The sequence below is a fragment of the Anolis sagrei genome, chromosome 2 (genome assembly GCF_037176765.1).
Source record: "Anolis sagrei isolate rAnoSag1 chromosome 2, rAnoSag1.mat, whole genome shotgun sequence".
NCBI classification, from domain to species: Eukaryota; Metazoa; Chordata; class Lepidosauria; order Squamata; family Dactyloidae; genus Anolis; species Anolis sagrei.
The window spans coordinates 37,747,932-37,767,883 of NC_090022.1; the positions used below are offsets into that span (position 1 = coordinate 37,747,932).

At 39.7% G+C, this 19,952-nt stretch overlaps 1 protein-coding gene across 3 annotated transcripts in view; it reads right to left on the reverse strand.

Annotated features, from left to right (window-relative positions):
• Window positions 1-5,250: 5,250 nt before the first annotated feature.
• Window positions 5,251-19,952, reverse strand: part of EOGT (EGF domain specific O-linked N-acetylglucosamine transferase) — a 29,718-nt gene continuing 15,016 nt past the window's right edge. For all 3 annotated transcript variants that reach the window (XM_060766391.2, XM_060766389.2, XM_067463463.1), the window contains exons 7-16: window positions 18,985-19,091; window positions 18,068-18,171; window positions 15,547-15,639; window positions 13,113-13,184; window positions 12,841-12,927; window positions 10,442-10,510; window positions 10,238-10,299; window positions 9,143-9,262; window positions 8,127-8,229; window positions 5,251-7,764 (exon numbers count right to left, since the gene is read on the reverse strand). In XM_060766391.2, the coding sequence (XP_060622374.2) occupies window positions 7,618-7,764; window positions 8,127-8,229; window positions 9,143-9,262; window positions 10,238-10,299; window positions 10,442-10,510; window positions 12,841-12,927; window positions 13,113-13,184; window positions 15,547-15,639; window positions 18,068-18,171; window positions 18,985-19,091 (964 nt within the window). In that variant the 3' untranslated portion in view covers window positions 5,251-7,617. The remainder of the gene's footprint in view (window positions 7,765-8,126; window positions 8,230-9,142; window positions 9,263-10,237; window positions 10,300-10,441; window positions 10,511-12,840; window positions 12,928-13,112; window positions 13,185-15,546; window positions 15,640-18,067; window positions 18,172-18,984; window positions 19,092-19,952) is intronic.

Genomic DNA, 19,952 nt, shown 5'->3' on the forward strand with positions numbered 1-19,952 from the left:
TGTTGCATTTGCATTTAGTGACAACTCTCTTGAGTCTAAATAACAAACTATCTTGCGGCTCCTGGAGGGTAATATATTCACTTGCCTTTCCCCCCAAAAATGGCACCAAAGGGGGCACACAGTAACAGAATTAAAATAAAACAAGTATATTAACACAGGGGGAAAAAAACAAATGTAAATACATCAGTTTTAAATAAATCTGCATTCAACTTATTAACACTACTAAATGGCAACCAAGCTTAAATGTCAAACGCTTGTCCAGTGGAAGAAAAAGAGTAGTTCACCTTCCCGTGGCAGCACGTTCCAGATCCTGGGAGTAGCCATCAGAACAACACAAATATACTTCTAGACCGAGAGATAGTTTAATGCCATGGCTCAGTGCTATGGAATCCTGGGATTTTGGCCATGCATCAGCATTTTTTTTGGCAGAGAAAACTGAAGAGTTTGTTAAACTCCCAGGATTGCATACCATTGAGCCATGGTATCAAATGGCATTAAAGCTACAGTATAGATCGGGCATAGGCAAACTTTGGCCCTCCAGGTGTTTTGGACTTCAACTCCCACAATTCTGAACAGCCTAAGGTCCTTTCCTTTCCCCCCTCAGCTGCTTAAGCGGCTGAGGGGGAAAAGGAAGGGGCCTGAGGCTGTTCAAAATTGTGGGAGTTGAAGTCCAAAACACCTGGAAGGCCAAAGTTTGCCCATGCTTGGTATAGATGCATCCATAGTTGTCCCTGAAAATCTCAGAAACTCAACATAGGCCTTTGATGACTGAACCAGGCAAGACAAAATACTGAATCCTCTTGGTTCAGTCATACAAAAGGCTTATACGTAATAGCAGGTTGAATTATGCCTGGAAGCAGACTTGTTTCCATTGAGGCTGTCATAATGTGCTGGATGCAGCAATCTATGACTTATTGGACCACTTGGAGGTTTGAAATACCTTTCAAATGCAGTCCTATGTGAACTGGCACTATACAATGTTGTTATCGCCCGAGAAGAATGTATTGTGCAAATGTATACCTGGACACCTACAAAAATCTGGGGTTTCTTCACGTTACACCATTATAGTGCTATTCTTTCGCCTCTATTGTTTCTGAAAATCCCAGGATACCATATGACAGAGTTAAAGGAATTAGAGTGGAGTTGTCATCCAGATTCAAGCACATCCAAGTTGTGACCCTGAGTCTTCAAGGGGAGTGTTGCCCACCCAGAAGATATAGAATCTCTGTTCTCAATCTGTCCAACTGGCCGAGACCAACTCAAGATATTTCCTGCAGCAAGATACATGTACTCCAGGTATAGTTACAATTCAAGGCCTTTGCTTATGACAAGTAGGAGCAGTAGCAAACAACAGATCCAAAGTGTAACATCTAACATTTGGAGGGCCTACATAAGCTGAAGTTGCACCCTGACGCTGACATTTTTAAATTGGCTGGACGTCTAATTCAGTTTGCATAACATGGTTTCAAGTATTATTTATTGTTTATGTTTTTATTGTTCATTTTATTTTAAACTGGGGTTTGATGTACATTCAGTTTATTTTCCTTGATGGGGCAGGTTATAAATAAAGATTTATTATTATTATTATAAGATAATGTTCTATTGAAGTCAAACAAAGGCCTTGAATCACATTGGGGGAGAAAATTATGTCTCTACTTTCTTTTTCTTTTCAAGTAGACACTGAATATTATGTGCGAAGATCTCTGCAAGAAACCACGTGAAAACTAGAAGCATGATATCACCAGCAAGACTTTGCCAAACAGATGATTCTGGTCCGTGAAACAGCAATGGGTCTTTCCAATATGTGGCCATTAGATCGCCCTGGATTCAACCAAATCCAGCTGCCTACACATCAAAAATATCAGGGTTACTCTGGAGTTTCCTGGAAGTTCAGAGAAACCTGCATTTCTTCTTGTAAAGGCCAGGACCCCTTCCACACAGCTCTATAAAACCCACATTGAATTGAATTATCTGGCAGTGTGGACTCAGATAATCTAATCTGAATCCGGGAAGCGGGCTGAGCTCTCGTCTGTCAGCTCCAGCTTCCCATGTGGGGACATGAGAGAAGCCTCCCACAGGATGGTAAAACATCACGGCGTCCCCTGGGCAACTTCCTTGTAGATGGCCATTTCTCTCACACCAGAAGTGACTTGCAGTTTCTCGAGTTGCTCCTGACAGGTAAAAAAAAACCAAAACAGTTCAAAGCAGATATTGTGGATTGTCTGCCTTGGTATTCTGTGATATTATATGGCTGTGTGGAAGGGCCCTACAAAAAAAACTTCTGCTGTAGAACTGGCCGTACATTACCTGAACTGCTCACAGCAGGTGAAAGGAGAGAACCTTTTATTTAGCCCATGCAGAAATGTACTCAAAACAGTAAAATTACTATAGGTCACTTCACAAGGATTTGAGCTGACTGCTGAGATACAGGGCAAGGGTCAACCCTTTGTTGCAGGCAGCAAACAGTGCTATAGAAAACCTTACAAAATACTTCCCCTTTTGAATTCTGACATAAATCTTGATGGTAAGATACGGTGATTTGATTCAGTAAGATGTTTGTTCCTAAGTAAATGTGTGGATGTTCATAACATTAAAAAAAAACATTATTATATAACCATTCTAACAAGTATTTATATTTTTAGCTTTGTTTAAAATGAAGCTTATGGACCAATGACATTTTTAAAAAGTGCATTTTGAAATGCTTTTTTACATGTCAAAAGTACAATTTTGCTTTTACAGTTCCTATTGAGTTCTATAAACACAGCTTTCTCAGTCAATTGCCCTGGTTCAAGAATGGAAGGCAAATCTCATAATTCATTCCATTTCAAAGATCTTTTGCAATGTTTCAAATCACAAGAGATCTATATGTAAGCCACTATTACAGTAATTCATTTTACCCCTATAGGCAGGACAGCAAATAGGCCCACACTCTATGAAATTGCTTATGATTGTTAAGAAATAGAAGTCAATAATATCCATGGTTACATACCACTCAAGTACAATATAACACTTTCTTGCCTTTGCATACCAATGAGAAGAATGTCTCTTTGAAGCTTTAGAGGGCCAATTCTAGGCAGCAAAATTTGCAAGCAACTCATTCAGAACTGTGTTCAGACAACACAGGTTTCAATTCTCTTGCTGTTTGTGCATGCATGTATATCTGTGTTATGTATGTGCCCATGTTTGAAAGAAGATGAAAACCACTTTGGAAAATCAGATCATTGACCCATCTATCCAATTCCATAATTTCAGGCAAGATTCTCTCCAAAACCCACTTAGAATCTCATGCAGCATTCATTCGAAGAGATAACGAAATTTAGTTTCTAATCTCAGAAACTGGACCGTTCTCTGACCTACAAGAAGCACTGCCTGAATATCAAGCAAAAAGTGGGTGCTAGAAATAATATCATATGAAAGCTGACTGGCACAACCTGGGAATCACTACCAGATACAGTGCAGACATCTGCCCTTCCGCTTTGCTACTCTGCTGCTGAGTATGCATGCCCAGTGTGGAACACAGCTCACCACGCTAAAACAGTGGATGTGGCTCTTAATGAGACATGCTGCATTATCACGGGGTGTTTGCGCCCTACGCCAATGGAAAAATTACATTCTATAGACCGTATTGCACCACCTCACATCCGCTGGGAAATAGCAACCAATAGTGAAACAACCAAGGCAGTGACATCTCCGGCCCATCAGCCAGTATGCAAATGCCTTAAATCAAGAAATACTTCTCTAACATCTACAGAGATACTCGCTGGAACACCTCAGCACACAAGAGTCCAAAAGTGGCAGGCTAAAACTCAGAACCTCAATCAATAGCTGATCCCAAATGAGAGACTCCCTCTTGGGCACACAGAAGACTGGGCGACGTGGAAGGTGCTGAACAGACTGCACTCTGGCACCACAAGATGCAGACCCAATCTTAAGAACTGGGGCTACAAAGTGGAATCCACAACATGCGAGTACAGAGAAGAGCAAACCACAGACCACCTACTACATCAACCTGAGCCCTGCCATTTGCACAATGGAGAGCCTTCTTATAGCAACACCAGAGGCACTCCAAGTGGCCAGCTACTGGTCAAAGGACATTTAATAGAATGCCAAGTTTGCAAACTTTGTGTTTTTTTAAAAAATAAGATACAACTGTTTGGTCCGCTCCTGACATGATAAATAAATAAATCGCAGACAAGATAAAATATGTTCAGGGTGATATGGTAGTATATATTAGCTTAAATTATTTTAGGCACTACAGTATTTCTACAATGGACTCTAGGCATGTCATGCACAGTGGGTTGAGTCAACATAGTGCTTACCTGGCCTTTTTCTCTTGTTTGCTATACACAAACAAGAGAAAACTCTGAAATGAAGTCCTCCTTACAAGAAACCTTCCATCCTTCGTTCTAAAGTGATCACCTGGAAAGAGATACTGGAGTGCTGTCACACCAAAGGCAAAACATGTCAATAAAATATGCAAGTCAGTAACAATATTGACTTGGTACTTTCCATAGGTTGCATCCAGATTTAGTCATGCTTAGAGCAGAGCCACTAAAATCATTAAGATTTAGGCTTGCTGTAACTAACTGTTAAGTTCCATTGATTTCATGTCCATACTTAAGAGGACAGGAGAGAAATGGGCCTGTGCCACAACTGTGATAAACTCTCAAGGCATTCGTTTTCAAAGCTATATGCCTACTGAAGTCACAGGGACTTTGAAAGAAGCAAGGTCTGGAGTGTATTGTGTATATATGCAGTAATTTTTGGAAAGACATAGGCCAAGGTCCCAGCCCCTTTTAGTGTAACATAAATTAATGGATACCACTCCTGCATAATAATTATATAGTGTGTAATATGGTTTGGCTCTTTTGTATGCTTTTGTGCTCCTGCAGAATAGTACAACTACTCATCCAACTATTTTATACTAGAATAGCAACCCAATAGGACACAAGACCCAAATTCTAGAAAATGTATGCAAACTTTTGTTTGTTTTGAAAGCACTTCTGCACATGGATAGCTAGTTTTTGCTTTTTCAAGACAGTTTAAAATACTAGTAATAGAATCATAGAATCATAAAGTTGGAAGTGAACTCGTGGGCTGTCCAGTCCAACCCCCTTCCAAGAAGCAGGAAAATTGTATTCAAAGCATCCTCGACAGATGGCCATCCAGCCTCTGTTTGAAAGCCTCACCATAGTGCTATTTATAAATAGACCTCTGTATCAGGAAATGGGCTCCGTCATGCACAGCATCAAAGTTCTAGAATTTGGAGTTTACTGGTGAGAAGAAAGCAATTATAGCATTTGCTACATGATCTGTCCTCGGGCCACACAAGTACATCACAGGCATGTTGAATAATTAAATGAGTACATAATCACTGCAAATATGAAATAGATGGCTACAGCAATAGAAACAAAAAGTTGGAAGGTACGGTAAATCAGAGTTGCTTGAAAAACCTGAGAGCTATTCCAAGTCCAGAGTACACATTATGATAAATGTACTTTTAAAAAAGACATGTCTCAACTGAGCAATTTTATTTTAAAGCAAAAAAATAAAAGCTATTCAACCCCATTCCAGAAAATACTCTTGCTTTGACTAATGGCCTGCATATAAAAATCCTGCTATGCCCAACTTCAAATTACTCTCAAAGTTGTTCTCTGTTCTGGAGATTGTTTCCTTCTTCAGAAAAAAAAAATTACAGGTTTACCCTTATTTTTTCAAGTTAAGCATTTTAAAGTGTTGTTGAAATGAACAGTGCTTATGAATTGTGACTAACCTGCCCTTCTATTTTAATGGGAATACTCTAGATACCGTATATACCAGGAATAGCCAAACTTAGGACTGGTATATACTCTTGTATAAGTTGACCTCAAGTATAAATCAAGGGCAGATTTTGGGCCAAAAATCAGGGATTTTGATATGACCCATGGATAACTCAAGGGTCATTCTGTGGAAGAGGTAGGTGCCAGCACCCCTTCAGGAAGCAAGATACACCCCCCCCCCCACACACACACACACCCCGGCTGCGCCACCACCATTTTCTCTTCCATGCATTTGAAAAGACCAGAAGCAGGCACACAGCAGCAAGAGTAAAAAGAGTCAGTGCTTCTTCTAGGTTCTACACAGGCAGATTAAGCTTTTGCTTTTTCCTATCTTTAGGAGAGATTGATGTGTGTGTGTGTGTGTGTGTGTGTGAATTAAGGTACAGTCCTTTCATTGAGCTATAAATAAATTGACCCATTTCTTTGGAGTTGATTTTAAAACTACAATTTTTACACTTATACATGCATATGTAAAGTAGTTCTAATGTTGGATACATAATCAGCCCTCTGCATTTGCTGGCTTGACTGGCCATCCATCAGGAGTGCTTTGATCATGGTATGGTAAACAGTTTGACTGGATGGACCTTGTAATTTTTTCCAAATCTATTATTCTGTGATTATTCAAGGATTTGGTAAAAGTGTTGTCTCTTTAAACTCTAGATCAATGCTTTCCAATCTGTGGTCCGTGGACTACCAGTGGTTTGCAAGAACAAAAATATGGTCCACAGCCTCACCACTACTACACCATTGCCTCAAAACCACGCAGCAATGAGAACGACTGGTCTCATGAAACCCTCTTATAGTGCCGAGCAAATGGGGATGTTGGGAGGGGAGAGGCTAACTACCCACACAAAATTACTACTACTACATCAGCTCTAGATTATCAAATATGGTTTTCTGTGAGCATGCAGGTGGTGAGTATTGGATGGCATGTGTTCTGTATCAGAAACTAGAGCTGATTTTCGGAATCAGCAGCCCAAACAACCAAACTGAATCTAAAGTTAACAAAAAACTGATTTTAACACTTTTGGTACTAATGTTGGAGAGTGGTCCATGGTCAAAGTGATCCCTGATCAAGTGATCCCTGGTCAGAAAAAGGTTGAGATACATTGCTCTAAATCCTCTGTAGTCAACTTCTGGAAGAAGCTCACAATGGGATCATGATGGAGGGTCTAGAGAGGAATTTCTAGGTTCTCTGCTTTATTTTATGGTCAGTTTGGATGCAAGTTGAACTTCAGCTCCCATAAATTTTCACCATTGGTATTCCTGGCTGGAAATACTAGAAACTGAAGTCTAACTGCATTCTTTGGTTTATTTCCTAAATGATTTTACAATATTCTTGAAAACGTTTACAAATTCCTTTTCCTATCATCTTCTGCAGTGTTGTCCAATAACTTGCATGTAATGAAATAAAATGAGAGTTGTGAAACTCTTGTACATTTTTGACAGGAAGTAGATGAGGGAAGGACTCAATGTGATGTGCTTATCTTTTAACTCTGTAGCTTCAAACTACCTTTTCTTGCAATGAATAAATAGGAGGGAAAAGAGTGCAAACATTAGTAACCTTAATAAATAAATCTTGCATAATGCAAATTCCTCAAGTAAACGTACAAAGGGAAATTGACACTTAGAAAAGTGAAATGCAAAAAACAAAAGGCTTGGAGCGAGATATAACATGTAACTCCCATTTCTTTTAACCTTTTACCCTTCTCCCTTCAGGAAAAAAAAAGTTAACCATTAATGATTGTATGTCAAAATAGGTGACGTTTAAAACACTGTATAAAGCCATGCAGGTGACTTAGAATTCATCATGTTTTCTTCTAAAAGGCCACTTGGAGTGTTTTGAAACATGGTCGGCTGCCAAAAGTACGAGGTGGACAAATTCTTCCACGCCGAAGGAGTAATTTGTAAACTTTGGGTGCTTTCCTAGTGTTGGATGATGGCCCTGAAGAAAGGAAGTTAAAAATAGTTATAAGGAAGCAAGTAAGTCAGCTCTTTTGCTGGGAAACAAGTGGCAACTTGAGTAATTATTTTAATTCATAATCACTGATTCATTGATCGACCCCAGAGCAACGACGTCAGTAGGAAAACACCTAACAGCAATGTTATTGACAATCTGAACTAACAGCCAATTAATTTTACTTCTCTTCCTCCCCCAGCTTTTAATATAAAATGACTTCTTAATCAGAGCAGAGAATTTAATTTGGACTGTAGCAGCAGAATCATATTTCATGTGGAAGAACTGAGAAGGGTAAAACATTTTACACAAATCAAAACAGGGTGAGTTATTTCCATCCAATGCACTACCTTGTCCTGGGGGAAGACTTTGTCCTTCTTTTCCCAGGTGATGTAATGGACGCCTCGCAGCCTTGCTAGATCCAAATAGCAGCGTTCATCCTCACAGTTGTACCTAGAAAAAGACAGACAAGATGAGGACTTGTTAGGAAAATAATTGCCTGTGTTTTGAAGTAGGAAATTAAAAATGGGAATTGGGGAGAGGAAATGTCTGCATGAAAAATTTTAGAAGGAAAATATATTGTCAAAGGTTTTCATGGCCAGAATCACTGAATTGTAGGTTTTTCAGGCTATATGGCCATGTTCTTTAGAAGGGACCTTTTTAGTCCTGGGGTAATTTTACCAGCTAGCTTTTTAAACAGAGACTAGATGGTCATCTGTCAGGGGTGATTTGATGAGCGGTGGTGGCACAATGGGTTAAACCCTTGTGCCGGCTGAACTGCTGACCTGAAGGTCGGTGGTTCAAATCTGTGAGATGGGTGAGTTCCCATCTGTCAGCCTTAGATTCCCATGTAGAGACATGAGAGAAGCCTCCCACAGGATGGTAACACATCTGGGTGTCCCTGGGCAATGTCTTTGCAGATGGCCAATTCTCTCACACCAGAAGCGACTTGTAATTATCTCAAGTCGCTTCTGTCATGAAGAAAGGACTGATTTGACTGTATTTTCTTGTATAGCAAGGGAGTTGGACTGGGTGGCCCCAGTGGTCACTCCCAACTCTAGGAGTCTATTATTCTAAGAGATAAGACTATGTATTTTGCCTTAAGGCTGCCCAGTGGCTAGGAGGTATCCAAACGAAGCTAAAATGCAGCATGATCACACAACTGGTGAAGAATGAACATTTCTTCAAGCAGCACATAATAGGTTTGATAGCTACCATCACTGAAAAGACCATGCTATATCTCTGCACACATCTACTAAGAGACAGTGTGGAAACCCTCTTTGGAGTAGGAGATCGTATCCTATGTTCACATAAATACATGAAGAAATATGAAACATACAAGTATAACAATGACAGGCAGGCTTACAGTTCGAAGATGACAGCCCAGTCTGGCAGAAAGAGGAGATGGGTGAGACCAGCTCCATGCATTCCTATGAATATATCCGAATTGTGTGTAATCTTCAGTTGCTCCACAAAGTCAAGCTCTCTAAAGAAAGCACATGAAAATCATATCCAACATGTATGTGTGAGGCAAAGTGCGTGGTACATAATTCACAAATTTCTGTAGGATTGGTAAAGGTATCGAATAACTCTATGATGGAAAAAATAGATACATTAAAATTAAGGATCTCCTTGCAGCAATGATGCTGAAGATATTAATAGGGTGACTTGGAAACAGACCATTAAGCAGTGCAATGTTTCTATTTTTTGAGATTCACCTTATTTACAATCAATCCATTGCAGATTGAATCTCAAAATGCTTGGGACCAAAAATAAATTTTGGTTTTACCTGTATTGGCACATATGTATATGATGAGATATCGTGGAGACAAGACTCAAGTCTAAAGACAAAATTGACTTATGTTTCATATACAAATTTTACACATCGTCTGAAGGTAATTTTATACACACAATTTTAAATACTTTTGGTGCATGAAATAAAGTTTGTGTACACTGAATGATCTGAGTCTAATGTGGATAATTTTGGATTTCAGAGTCTTCTGGATTTCAGAATTCTGTGTATTACTCTATTACACTTAGCAACAATAATCAAAAGTTGCTGCTTCATGTTTTCAGATTTGTATTTTAAGTCACCACAATATAATTGTATTGTGATTGCTGAGGATTGCTTACTAAGCATGCTTGGCACACTGTTTTAAAAGCTCACAAAATACCGATAGGACTTGCATCAAAGTAACTGGGTAATATCCAAAAATGGGTCTGCAGTGACAGAAAATACTTCCTCTTTGATCTTTGTTGATTTCCCTCCTCATCTGATGCACCTTATGCCTCTGAAAAGCTACTCTTGAGGACTGGGGAATCTCTGGCTCAACATGGCACAGAGAGCTCCAGTAGGCAAAACATAAAAACAAACATTCCTATCTGTGGACTACATTGACAGATAGATGAAAAGCCCCTATGAAGGACATGTATAACTGCTATTGCTTGCTAATATACTTACTTGTATTTATAATTCACTATTTGGACCTCAAACAATGACAGTGTTTTCAAGGCCTTGGCAAGCTAGGAAAAGGAAGGAACCAAAATGTTAGTCTGGTATTATTATTCCTCTTTCCCCACTTCTCCCAATTCCCTCTGTTCAGAAGGGTTGCTTTGTGTCCACCATTAAATAGAAAACCTTTACTTAAGAGAGAAATTATCCAACCTCGTTTTGGTTCAGTATCTTCCGATATTCTGTACTTCGGGCAAGTATAGTAACCCTGATTTTCCCGTCCTATGGAGGAAGAAGAAAGGCAGCAAAATAAATTTGCTTGCATCAAGACAAGGAGAAGAAAAACCAGCTGACAATGAAAAAATGAGTGGCCTTAATGGAAACAATTAGCAGAGTGATTAAAATGTCTTTTCTTTTTAATCACCTCATTTGTACAACACACAGGAGAGCCACACACTCTTTAAGAGAAGTCTTAAGACAGATGTTTATAGTGTGCAATTCTGTCCGCACTCTTTCCCAAAAGACAATATTTGCAACCAACAGATGAGCCATTTAAAGGTCTTCCCATATTCTTTAGCTAGCCATGCTCAAAATCCATAGGGTATTTCTGTGTTAAAAACCAAAAGGACTTTCAAATTGTTTACCAAATGGATTAGGTAACTATCACAAACTATGGCTGAATCCATGAAAAATATATATAGTTACAACACATACAGTGGGCTATATAAAAAGGTAAAGGTTTCCCCTTGACATTAAGTCTTGTCATTTCCGACTCGGGGGGTTGGTGCTCATCTCCATTTCTAAGCTGAAGAGCCGGCGCCCACATCAGCAAAATATAAATATACAGTTTAACAGCAGTATAATAGTAACAGTGTAAAACAGTACAAAACAATATAAAACAGTATCAAAACAATCAAGCAGTCCGGTCACCGGTTTGAATCATCATCCAAGGGGCAGTCATTCAGTTCTATATAAGTCGTCACGTCAGCCTGATCCCATAGCCAGATTTTCACTTGTTTCTGGAAGGTCAAGAGGGATGCAGCAGATCTAATTTCACTTGGGAGGGAGTTCCATAGCCGAGGGGCCACCATAGGAAAGGTCCTCTCCCTTGTCCCTGCCAGATGCAATTGTGACAGTGGGGGGACAATGAGCAGGGTCTCCCCGGATGATCTTAGGGCCCTAGGTGGGTCGTAGCGGGAGATACGTTTGGACAGGTAAACTGGATCAGAACCATTCAGGGCTTTATAGGCCAATGCCAGCACTTTGAATTGTGCTCGGAAGCTGATAGGCAGCCAGTGGAGCTGGCGTAACAAGAGTGTTGTGCACTCCCAAACCCGGTAAGCAACCTGGCTGCCGAGCGTTGGACTAGTTGAAGCTTCCAGGCAGTCTTCAAAGGCAACCCCACGTAGATTGCGTTGCAGTAGTCTATTTGGGATGTAACAAGAGCGTGAACACCATGGACAAGTCAGACTTCCCAAGGTATGGGCGCAGCTGGTGCACTAGTTTTAACTGTGCAAAAGCTCCCCTGGCCACCGCCAAAACCTGGGTTTCCAGGCTCAGCGATGAGTCCAGGATCACTCCCAAGCTGCAAACCTGTAACTCTATGCCCTGTTCGACCTTCCTACTGACCAGGAGGACCTCTGTCTTGTCTGGATTAAGTTTCAATTTATACTGTTTGGTCAGCAAGTTCAGCAACTCAGCAGTTTAACCCGCTTCACCATCGGGGGGGGGGGCGTCCTAGTGGGCTATATATGATGCTGGAAAAAAAAAACATAGGACCAAAGAGTGTTGCCCACTTACACTGGGATTGCTATTCCCCTCCTAAAGTAAGCATCCATCCAACCCACAGCAATAAACCATTAAAAAAACAGCACAAGATTGTGGTTTAACTGTATGACACCTATTAACAACTGCAGTAAGTATTTTCATTGAGCTTGGAATCATAAATTCTTGTAATAAAAAGCAACATATGCTACCATTAATGTTTTAAGGAATGCAAAAGCCTCAACATTGATTTCCTGCACAGGGTAGACACAGTAAGAATATACACATACAGAAATTAACAGCAAATTAATTGATATTCCCTATCTTTCCGAGATCTAAGATAGCGGACAGGATCCCAAAACAGTCAATGTTCAGTGGATCACTAGACAAACCAGACCCTCCCTGGCTGATTAACAAGGGAAGGTTTTCTGATCGCATCAAGGAAAACAATGAAACTCTAGAAGGTGTTTTAGGATACAGGGTGACACCTTCCGACATGGAAGAATTTAATATTGTGATTTATGATCATTCATGTTTCATACACTCTGTAATATAGACATGCATCCAGGACAATAGCCACATTTTAAAACACACAATTCTGAATATTTCATTCATTGTTGCAAGAGAGTTTAAGTCTGGTATTTCTGTCATCGTAAAAGGCTCACTGGAAACATGAACACTTAAACTACAATGAAACTTTGATTGTGAACGGCAGAAATAAAGAACTGCTAATGCTCAAGTTACAAAAGAAGCAAAATTTAAAGCAAGGGATGCCGACGCATGCGAACTCAATTTCACTTGAGTATCAAATGTGATTGTTATAAAATGACAGACTGCCGCACGAATACCTTGGGTCCTTCTTGTGTGACATTTAATCTGTGTAACACATGCTGGGAAAAGGCTCTAAATAATCCGGTACCATGACAGCCAGAGATCTGAAATCAGAGCAGGGAGATAGGAATAAAATGTGCAAATGTGCTCCATTTTTGTTGACGTATCAAAACATAAAGCTTTTATCATTAAATCTTTTCACCTAACATGTCCTGATATGAAATTAATACATTTGGATTCAGGATGGTTTTTGAGAGGAGTGGGACAAATACCCACCAGATTTACTCACCAATGGTGTGTTATAAAATAAGCCGTACCTCATTCGAGGCAATAATGTAAAAACTGCTTCTTTGAAGCATACCTGGGAAAGGAAGATAATTAACAAGTTACAGAAGAACTCCTGATGTATAATTAAGAGAGGTGAATATAAAGTAGGGCCTATTAATATTGCAACAGAAACCAGATCAGAGTACTCCAATCTCGACCCGCCCCATGTTAAGTATTGAACAAACGACTGAAACAAAAACAGTATCTGTCACAAAGACGGAAGAATGTAAGAAGAGGAAACTTTGCTCAGTAGGGGCAGAGGATGCTCAGAGGAGCAAAGCATGATAAGCAACATAAGTAAAGGGAAGGAAGATTAAAAGCAACAATGGAAACAGAGATGTGGCTAACGAAAGCACACTTTCATGGCAGCAATAGTGTTCACACTCAACAGCATACATATATAGATACAGGTTTAATCATGCATCGACATTTGCAGCACATTAATATTGCAGCAAAGGGAGATACCATATATAGTACTCATGTGTATAAGTTGAGGGCAGGTTTTGGAGCTCAAATTATGGATTTTAGTTTGGCCCATGGATAAATTAAGGGTAAAAGTTAGCAGCATGTAACAACCAAATGCTTGGGTTGCTGTGAGTTTTCCAGGCTGTATGGCCATGTTCCAGAAGCATTCTCTCCTGACGTTTCACCCACATCTATGCCATGCATCCTCAGAGGTTGAGGGGTCTGTTGGAAACTAAGCAAGTGAGGTTTATATATCTCTGGAATGTCCAGGGTGGAAAAAAGAACTCTTCTCTGTTTGAGACAGGTATGAATGTTGCAAATGTTGATTAGCATTTAATGGCCTTGCAGCTTCAAAGCCTGGCTGGTTGCTGCCTGGGGTGTTAGCTGGCCCTGATTGATTCTTATCTGGAATTCTCCTGCTTTTTGAGTGTTTCTATTTATTTACTGTCCTGATTTTAGAGGGTTTTTTTAATACTGGTAGCCAGATTTTGTTCATTTTCATGGTTTCATCCTTTGCCTCTTCTTTTAAAAATGCATAGAGGAAACATATTTAGGAAGAGCTAAAGAGAAAGAGAAGATCTGTTTATCTGAGGAATTATAATGAGGCATATGATGGTATTTCATTACTGATCTTAAAATGGCTACATCTGTACAAATGCAGATAGAGAAAGGAGTAAGTGCTTGAGGTGGAGCAGAGGGCTGGCAGTCATTTTTAATAGGGGCTTCTCTGCACAAAAAACTGTGGTGGCCCTTTTAATTGGAGCGCTTATTATGAATAGGGGTACCTCTATTAAAAAGGGCCACCACAACTTCTCTGCAGAGAAGCTTATGCAAAAAAAGCCCATCCTTGCAAAGGTTGCTGTTGCTCCACTCTGCCTTAAAGCACCTCAATTTTTTTTCTCTGCCAAAAATCTCTGCTGATTTAGGCCCAAAAAAAAGATAAGGAAGGGAGCGAGAAAGGGGGGCTACCTCTCTTTCTCTGCTTTCTCTGCACTTGATCCCTAGTCCAGCATTGACCAGTGCGTAAGTCAACTCAATTTTTTGGAGGTGACATTTAGTCAAATATTTTCCAACTTATGCAAAGATATTTTTTTTCTTGTAGAAATATTATAATATCAAGTCTTAGGTGGTCTCTGTGTTATAAATATCTACAATATCTTACAAGGATCCAAAATACTTTTGAAGTTTGCTAGTATTTTCTTAGAGAAAAGACACACAATTGCAAATAGTTCTTTAAAACATAAATATTCAGTTCTGAGCAATGAAACTATTTCTTAACTCTGCAGAGGCCTATAAGTAAAGTGGATAAGATGCCTTCTGTGTATACCTACCAAAATGGGCAATGCACATGCAGCCTTAGGGCCCTTCCACACAGCTATATAACTCAGAATATCAAGGCAAAAAATCCCGCAATATCTGCTTTGAACTGGGTTATCTGAATCCACAATGACATATAACCCAGTTCAAAGCAGATAATGTGGGATTTTATACAGCTGTGGGAGGGACCTTAGTTTGTAAATAAAATTCTTGACTTTCTACAAATGTTGAAGGAATTATTACATCAAAACTTACTAGTCAGGTGACAACAAACATCTATAGACAGTGCAAACTACTATGTTTGTTAGCTTTTGATACAACAGACTTTACATCTATTTCAGCTGACCTCCGATCCCTATTACATCCGAGCAGAGAATGCTGGCTTAATGTTAGTCAGTGAAGTAAGAAAATCAACCACGATTATATCATGGTTTATCAAGCAAGAAGGATAGTCCAAACATGGTAACTTTTGTTTTAAAACTCAGTTACATTGCAACACTAAATTAACTGTTGTAGCTAATGTGATCAAGATGGAAGTTAACGTTTCAGATACATGAAACACTGACATGGCTTAACATACTATGTGCAATTTGCTGTAAAAAAGTATTTCATACTCTTTTTGAATCATATGATTTCAAGTGCACTATTTCATAGTCTGTAAATGCCTTCCATGTTTCACTGAACAAGTCTCCATATCCATAGGCACTCTAGAAGAAAAAAATAAATTAAAATGTTAGCACAAAAAAGGCTTCTGTTGGAAACAACTCAGAATTAATGTCACATTGCACAGGCTTCTCTATAACATCCTTAAAGTTCAAATCCTAAAATTGCCTAATAGGATAGGGTTGTGGAACAGTATTTATATTAGATGTTTGGCATGGCCAGTAGCAAGGAAGCATGGGGTTTTTTTTCGTAGAAAACATTTTTAAAGGTTCCCCGTCCTTATACCAGATATGCCTGCGAAGCTCAGTGAAACACAAACTATATGTTTCTTTTAGTAGGTGGCATCTAAATACATTGGAAACATGATTTAGACCAGGCATGTCCAAACCCAGCGTGGGGGGGGGGGGGAGCAGACATGCCCCTTTGGGCTCTTCATCCGAGCCCCCGTCTGCTTTGGCCTCCTCTTCTGTATGCGAATGAAGTGGCCCGCTGCGTCCCCAGACTGAGAGGAGGACCAAGGCCGAGACGCATCTCTGATAAGTGCTCTCTGGAGAGCACTCAGCACCGGCGTGCTTGTCTCCGTCCTCTGGACGCGGGGGAAGGCGGGCCACTGCCTTCCTGGAGCCCACAAAAGAGCTGGGGACAGAAAAATGCCACTGCCAAGCGTGCTTGACAGCAGTGTGTTTTTCTCCCTCCTTTGAGCCAAGGAAGATGGCCAGCTGCCTTCCTGGGGTCCGCAGGAGAGCCGGGGAGATAAACACGCCACTGCTGAGCTTGTTTGACAGCAGCGTGTTTCTCTCCCTCCAGCGTGTTTCTCTCCTCCTAGACACATGTTCCCAACCAGAATAAGGCCCAGTCTTTAAAATCAACATAAGAAAAAGCCTTCAGAAAAAGTTACCAGAAGTTATTTTCCATTTAAGAGGGGATACATAACAGAAAGAGAGAAGGTGCTATGAATGTAATGCTTCAACCTGCCATATAATGCATTTTGGATAACGTGCCAAGGCTTCAAAACATGCCCAAATTATTTTTAAATAGCGCCATATATGCTACATACTTCTTTTAAGGTAGGTAAAGGTAGTCCCCTGACATTAAGTCCAGTCATGTCTGACTCTGGGGTGTGGTGCTCATCTCCATTTCTAAGCCGAAGAGCCAGCGTTGTCCGTAGACACCTCCAAGGTCATGTGGCCGGCATGACTGCATGGAGCGCCGTTACCTTCCCACCGGAGCGGTACCTATTGATCTACTCACATTTGCATGTTTTCGAACTGCTAGGTTGGCAGAAGCTAGCGCTGACAGCGGAAGCTCACGCTGCTCCCCGGAATCGAACATGCGACCTTTCGACCAACAAGCTCAGCAGCTCAGTGCTTTAACCCACTGCGCCACCAGGGGCTCCCTACATACTTCTTTTAGAGGCTAATTATTCAGAGAAATGAGTATACTATTGACTTTAGTTCTCAAGAGGGAAACTGGAGTGGTGGAGATGACCATTTTATTTCTCAATATATTTTTGTTTGCTTACTTTAACATACTTTACTTTAAATAGCCTGCTTCTAGTTATAATAAAAGCACGACTTGAAAATGAAGTCCGTAAGGTCACAGCAAACAGTAAATTCAGTTCACATGCTTAAAATCAATTTCATACAATGGAAGCAAGAGAATGATAAAACAACTCAGCATAAAAGCAATGGCATGGAATTTTAACCTATAGTAAAATATGAACAATATATTGCTTGTGGTTCTTTTTTGAGTATTGCACCTTTTATGCTCACTTTTCATTTTTAGCATTTTAAAATAATAATTCAGTTTTAAAATAGAATATATTAAAAATAAATAGCTGAAGATCTGACAACACCAAACACCATTAAACTAAAGAGGACATCCAATAGTTTTCACATGCTATTTTTTATTTGTCTTTTAATAGATAAGGATCTAGATCACATTAGTTTGTCAAAGTACTCAATAGCCTTTGTACAAGTGCCATAATGTTGCACTTTGTCATTTCTGTTTGTCTGGAAACATGATCGATGTATGATTCACAATGGGGTTCTGCTTCGTTTCACTTACTTAAAAGGACAAGAATCTATTAGTAAGATGGTAACTCTACTGTAACGATAAATAACAGCATTACACCAAGCAAAACAAAATATATAATAACCACAGCAGCCCACTATAATAAAGCGATTCTCCAAGTTTAGACAGTTCTTTAGCACCATCAACTGGCTATACGAGGAACTAACATCAATGAACTCAGGAAATACATTCCATAGTTGCAATAGAAAATTAGCATACATTTCTCCACCTAACCCAATACAGAATCTGAATTGAGGAAAAGGCTGGAAAAGAAGATCCAAGACCCTGTCCAAGTATACTATTATGACTTTGACAGATAACAATAACTCTGCTTCTCTCTCCAAATAAGCTTAATATTTAGGAAGCCCAATAACTTCATTGAAACCAGCTCTTACTTACTGTATCCCACATGACAATGTTGACATCTGTGCTAAATGAGTTGATTATATGCTGAGTAATGTACAGGTTAACAAAGTCACAAAAATGGTGGTACATATTGACACCTATGGAAAGAAAAGGGGATAAATCAATGTTTGTTAGTAAATGGTTCTGGCCCAGCTTACCTGTCCAAACAGATCTCTCCCTATGAATAATCTGGGAGCTTAAGATCTTCTGAGGAGGCCCTTCTCTCAGTCCTGCCTTCCTTGCAGGCGTAATTAGCAGAGACGAGAGACAGGGCCTTCTCAGTGGTGCCCCCTCGGCTGTGGAACTCCCTCTCCAGGGATATTAGATCAACCCCCTCCCTCCTGACCTTCCACAAGAGAGTGAAAATGTGGCATTGTGACCAAGCCTTTAGAAAATTTGTGCTATAGATAGACTTGGAACAATCTGCAGTGACCATTGGAACGGCCCGGATTATGCTTGTGGATTACGTAATTAACACTGAATGTATTGTTTTTAAATGTTTAATTGTTTTTAATGTACTTTTTAATTCTATTTTAGTATTTCTTTAAGTGTACATTGTCTTTTAAGGCATGGAATCATTGTCTCTGTGTAAAGCCGCCTTGAGTCCCCTCCGGGGTGAGAAAGGTGGGGTAGAAATGTCATGAATAAATAAATAAATAAAAGTAATTTTATTTATTTATTTTTTGTCGACTTCCCTATTTGCTTTGACTTTCTATTGCTTTCACAAGTGCAGCAATTCCTGTTCAGTGACTATAGTGATTGATGCAGAAATATCTTATGGACTATCATCATTGCAAATGGGAAATAGTTAACACTTTTATCTCACAAAAGGATTTCATGACTCGAAGGCACAAAGCAGAGGGCTACTGTTACTACGTCATACAGTGCAGAAACAAAGAAATACCTTATACCTGCATCAAACTTCATGAAATAAGTTAGTTTATCAACAACGACATCACAGCTGCCATCCTCCATAGGTCTGGAGTTCAATTCCGAATAAGTCTGCAGCTCAGCAAACCTGTAATTACAGTTATTTCAGAGAAACTACAAAACGCCCTTAACTATGGCTGATAATTTCAACAATGCACTCCACGGATTTCTTTCAACAATATGTCGGAAAAGTTTTGCAAAGTTTGACAATTAAAATTATTTTTAATTGTAACCGAAGCTTTTCCAGTAAGGCTTCAAAAGGTTAAACTCTGCCTTTGATCTCAGGAGCAAGGGAATTCTTTGATGTATAAATCAAGAGCTGGGGATAGTTTCAAGAGAGACAGACTCTCTGTCCATGTTTCCCTCATCCAGTTAATTTGAATACATCGAGGCTCATGTCAAATGCATTGACCATGATTTCCCAGATATTTCAGCAAAGACGTGTGTTATTAATGGCGACTGCAGGTACAAGGCAGAGAGAACTTGAGACCAATTAGCAGGATCCATTTAACAGTCTCTCTCTAGCAAGTTCCCCCATGAAGGATCAGCAGCTGCACTGGTCTCAGCCAATACATCACGGGTCCTTCAAAAGCACAATGCAGTCAATTTTAGAAAGGTATAACTAGATTTAGTGAGTGGGACTAAGTCACTTCAGAAGGGATTGTCTAGATCAGGCATGGGCAAACTTCAGCCCTCTAGGTTTTTGGACTTCAACTCCCACAATTCCTAACAGTCAGTAGGGCTGAAGGAGGGCCAAAGATTGGTCAGCCAAAGTTTGCCCATCCCTAGTCTATATGGTGGCACACTGTATTTGAATGTGGCTTATTAAAATACAAACAAATTAGAAGCTCATTATTAAAAAATAAGAATTAAAAATGCATGTTAAGATCATATACAAAAAAAGCTTTGCTTTAGGATAAAGTCCTATTCATAAGATTACTTTTTTATT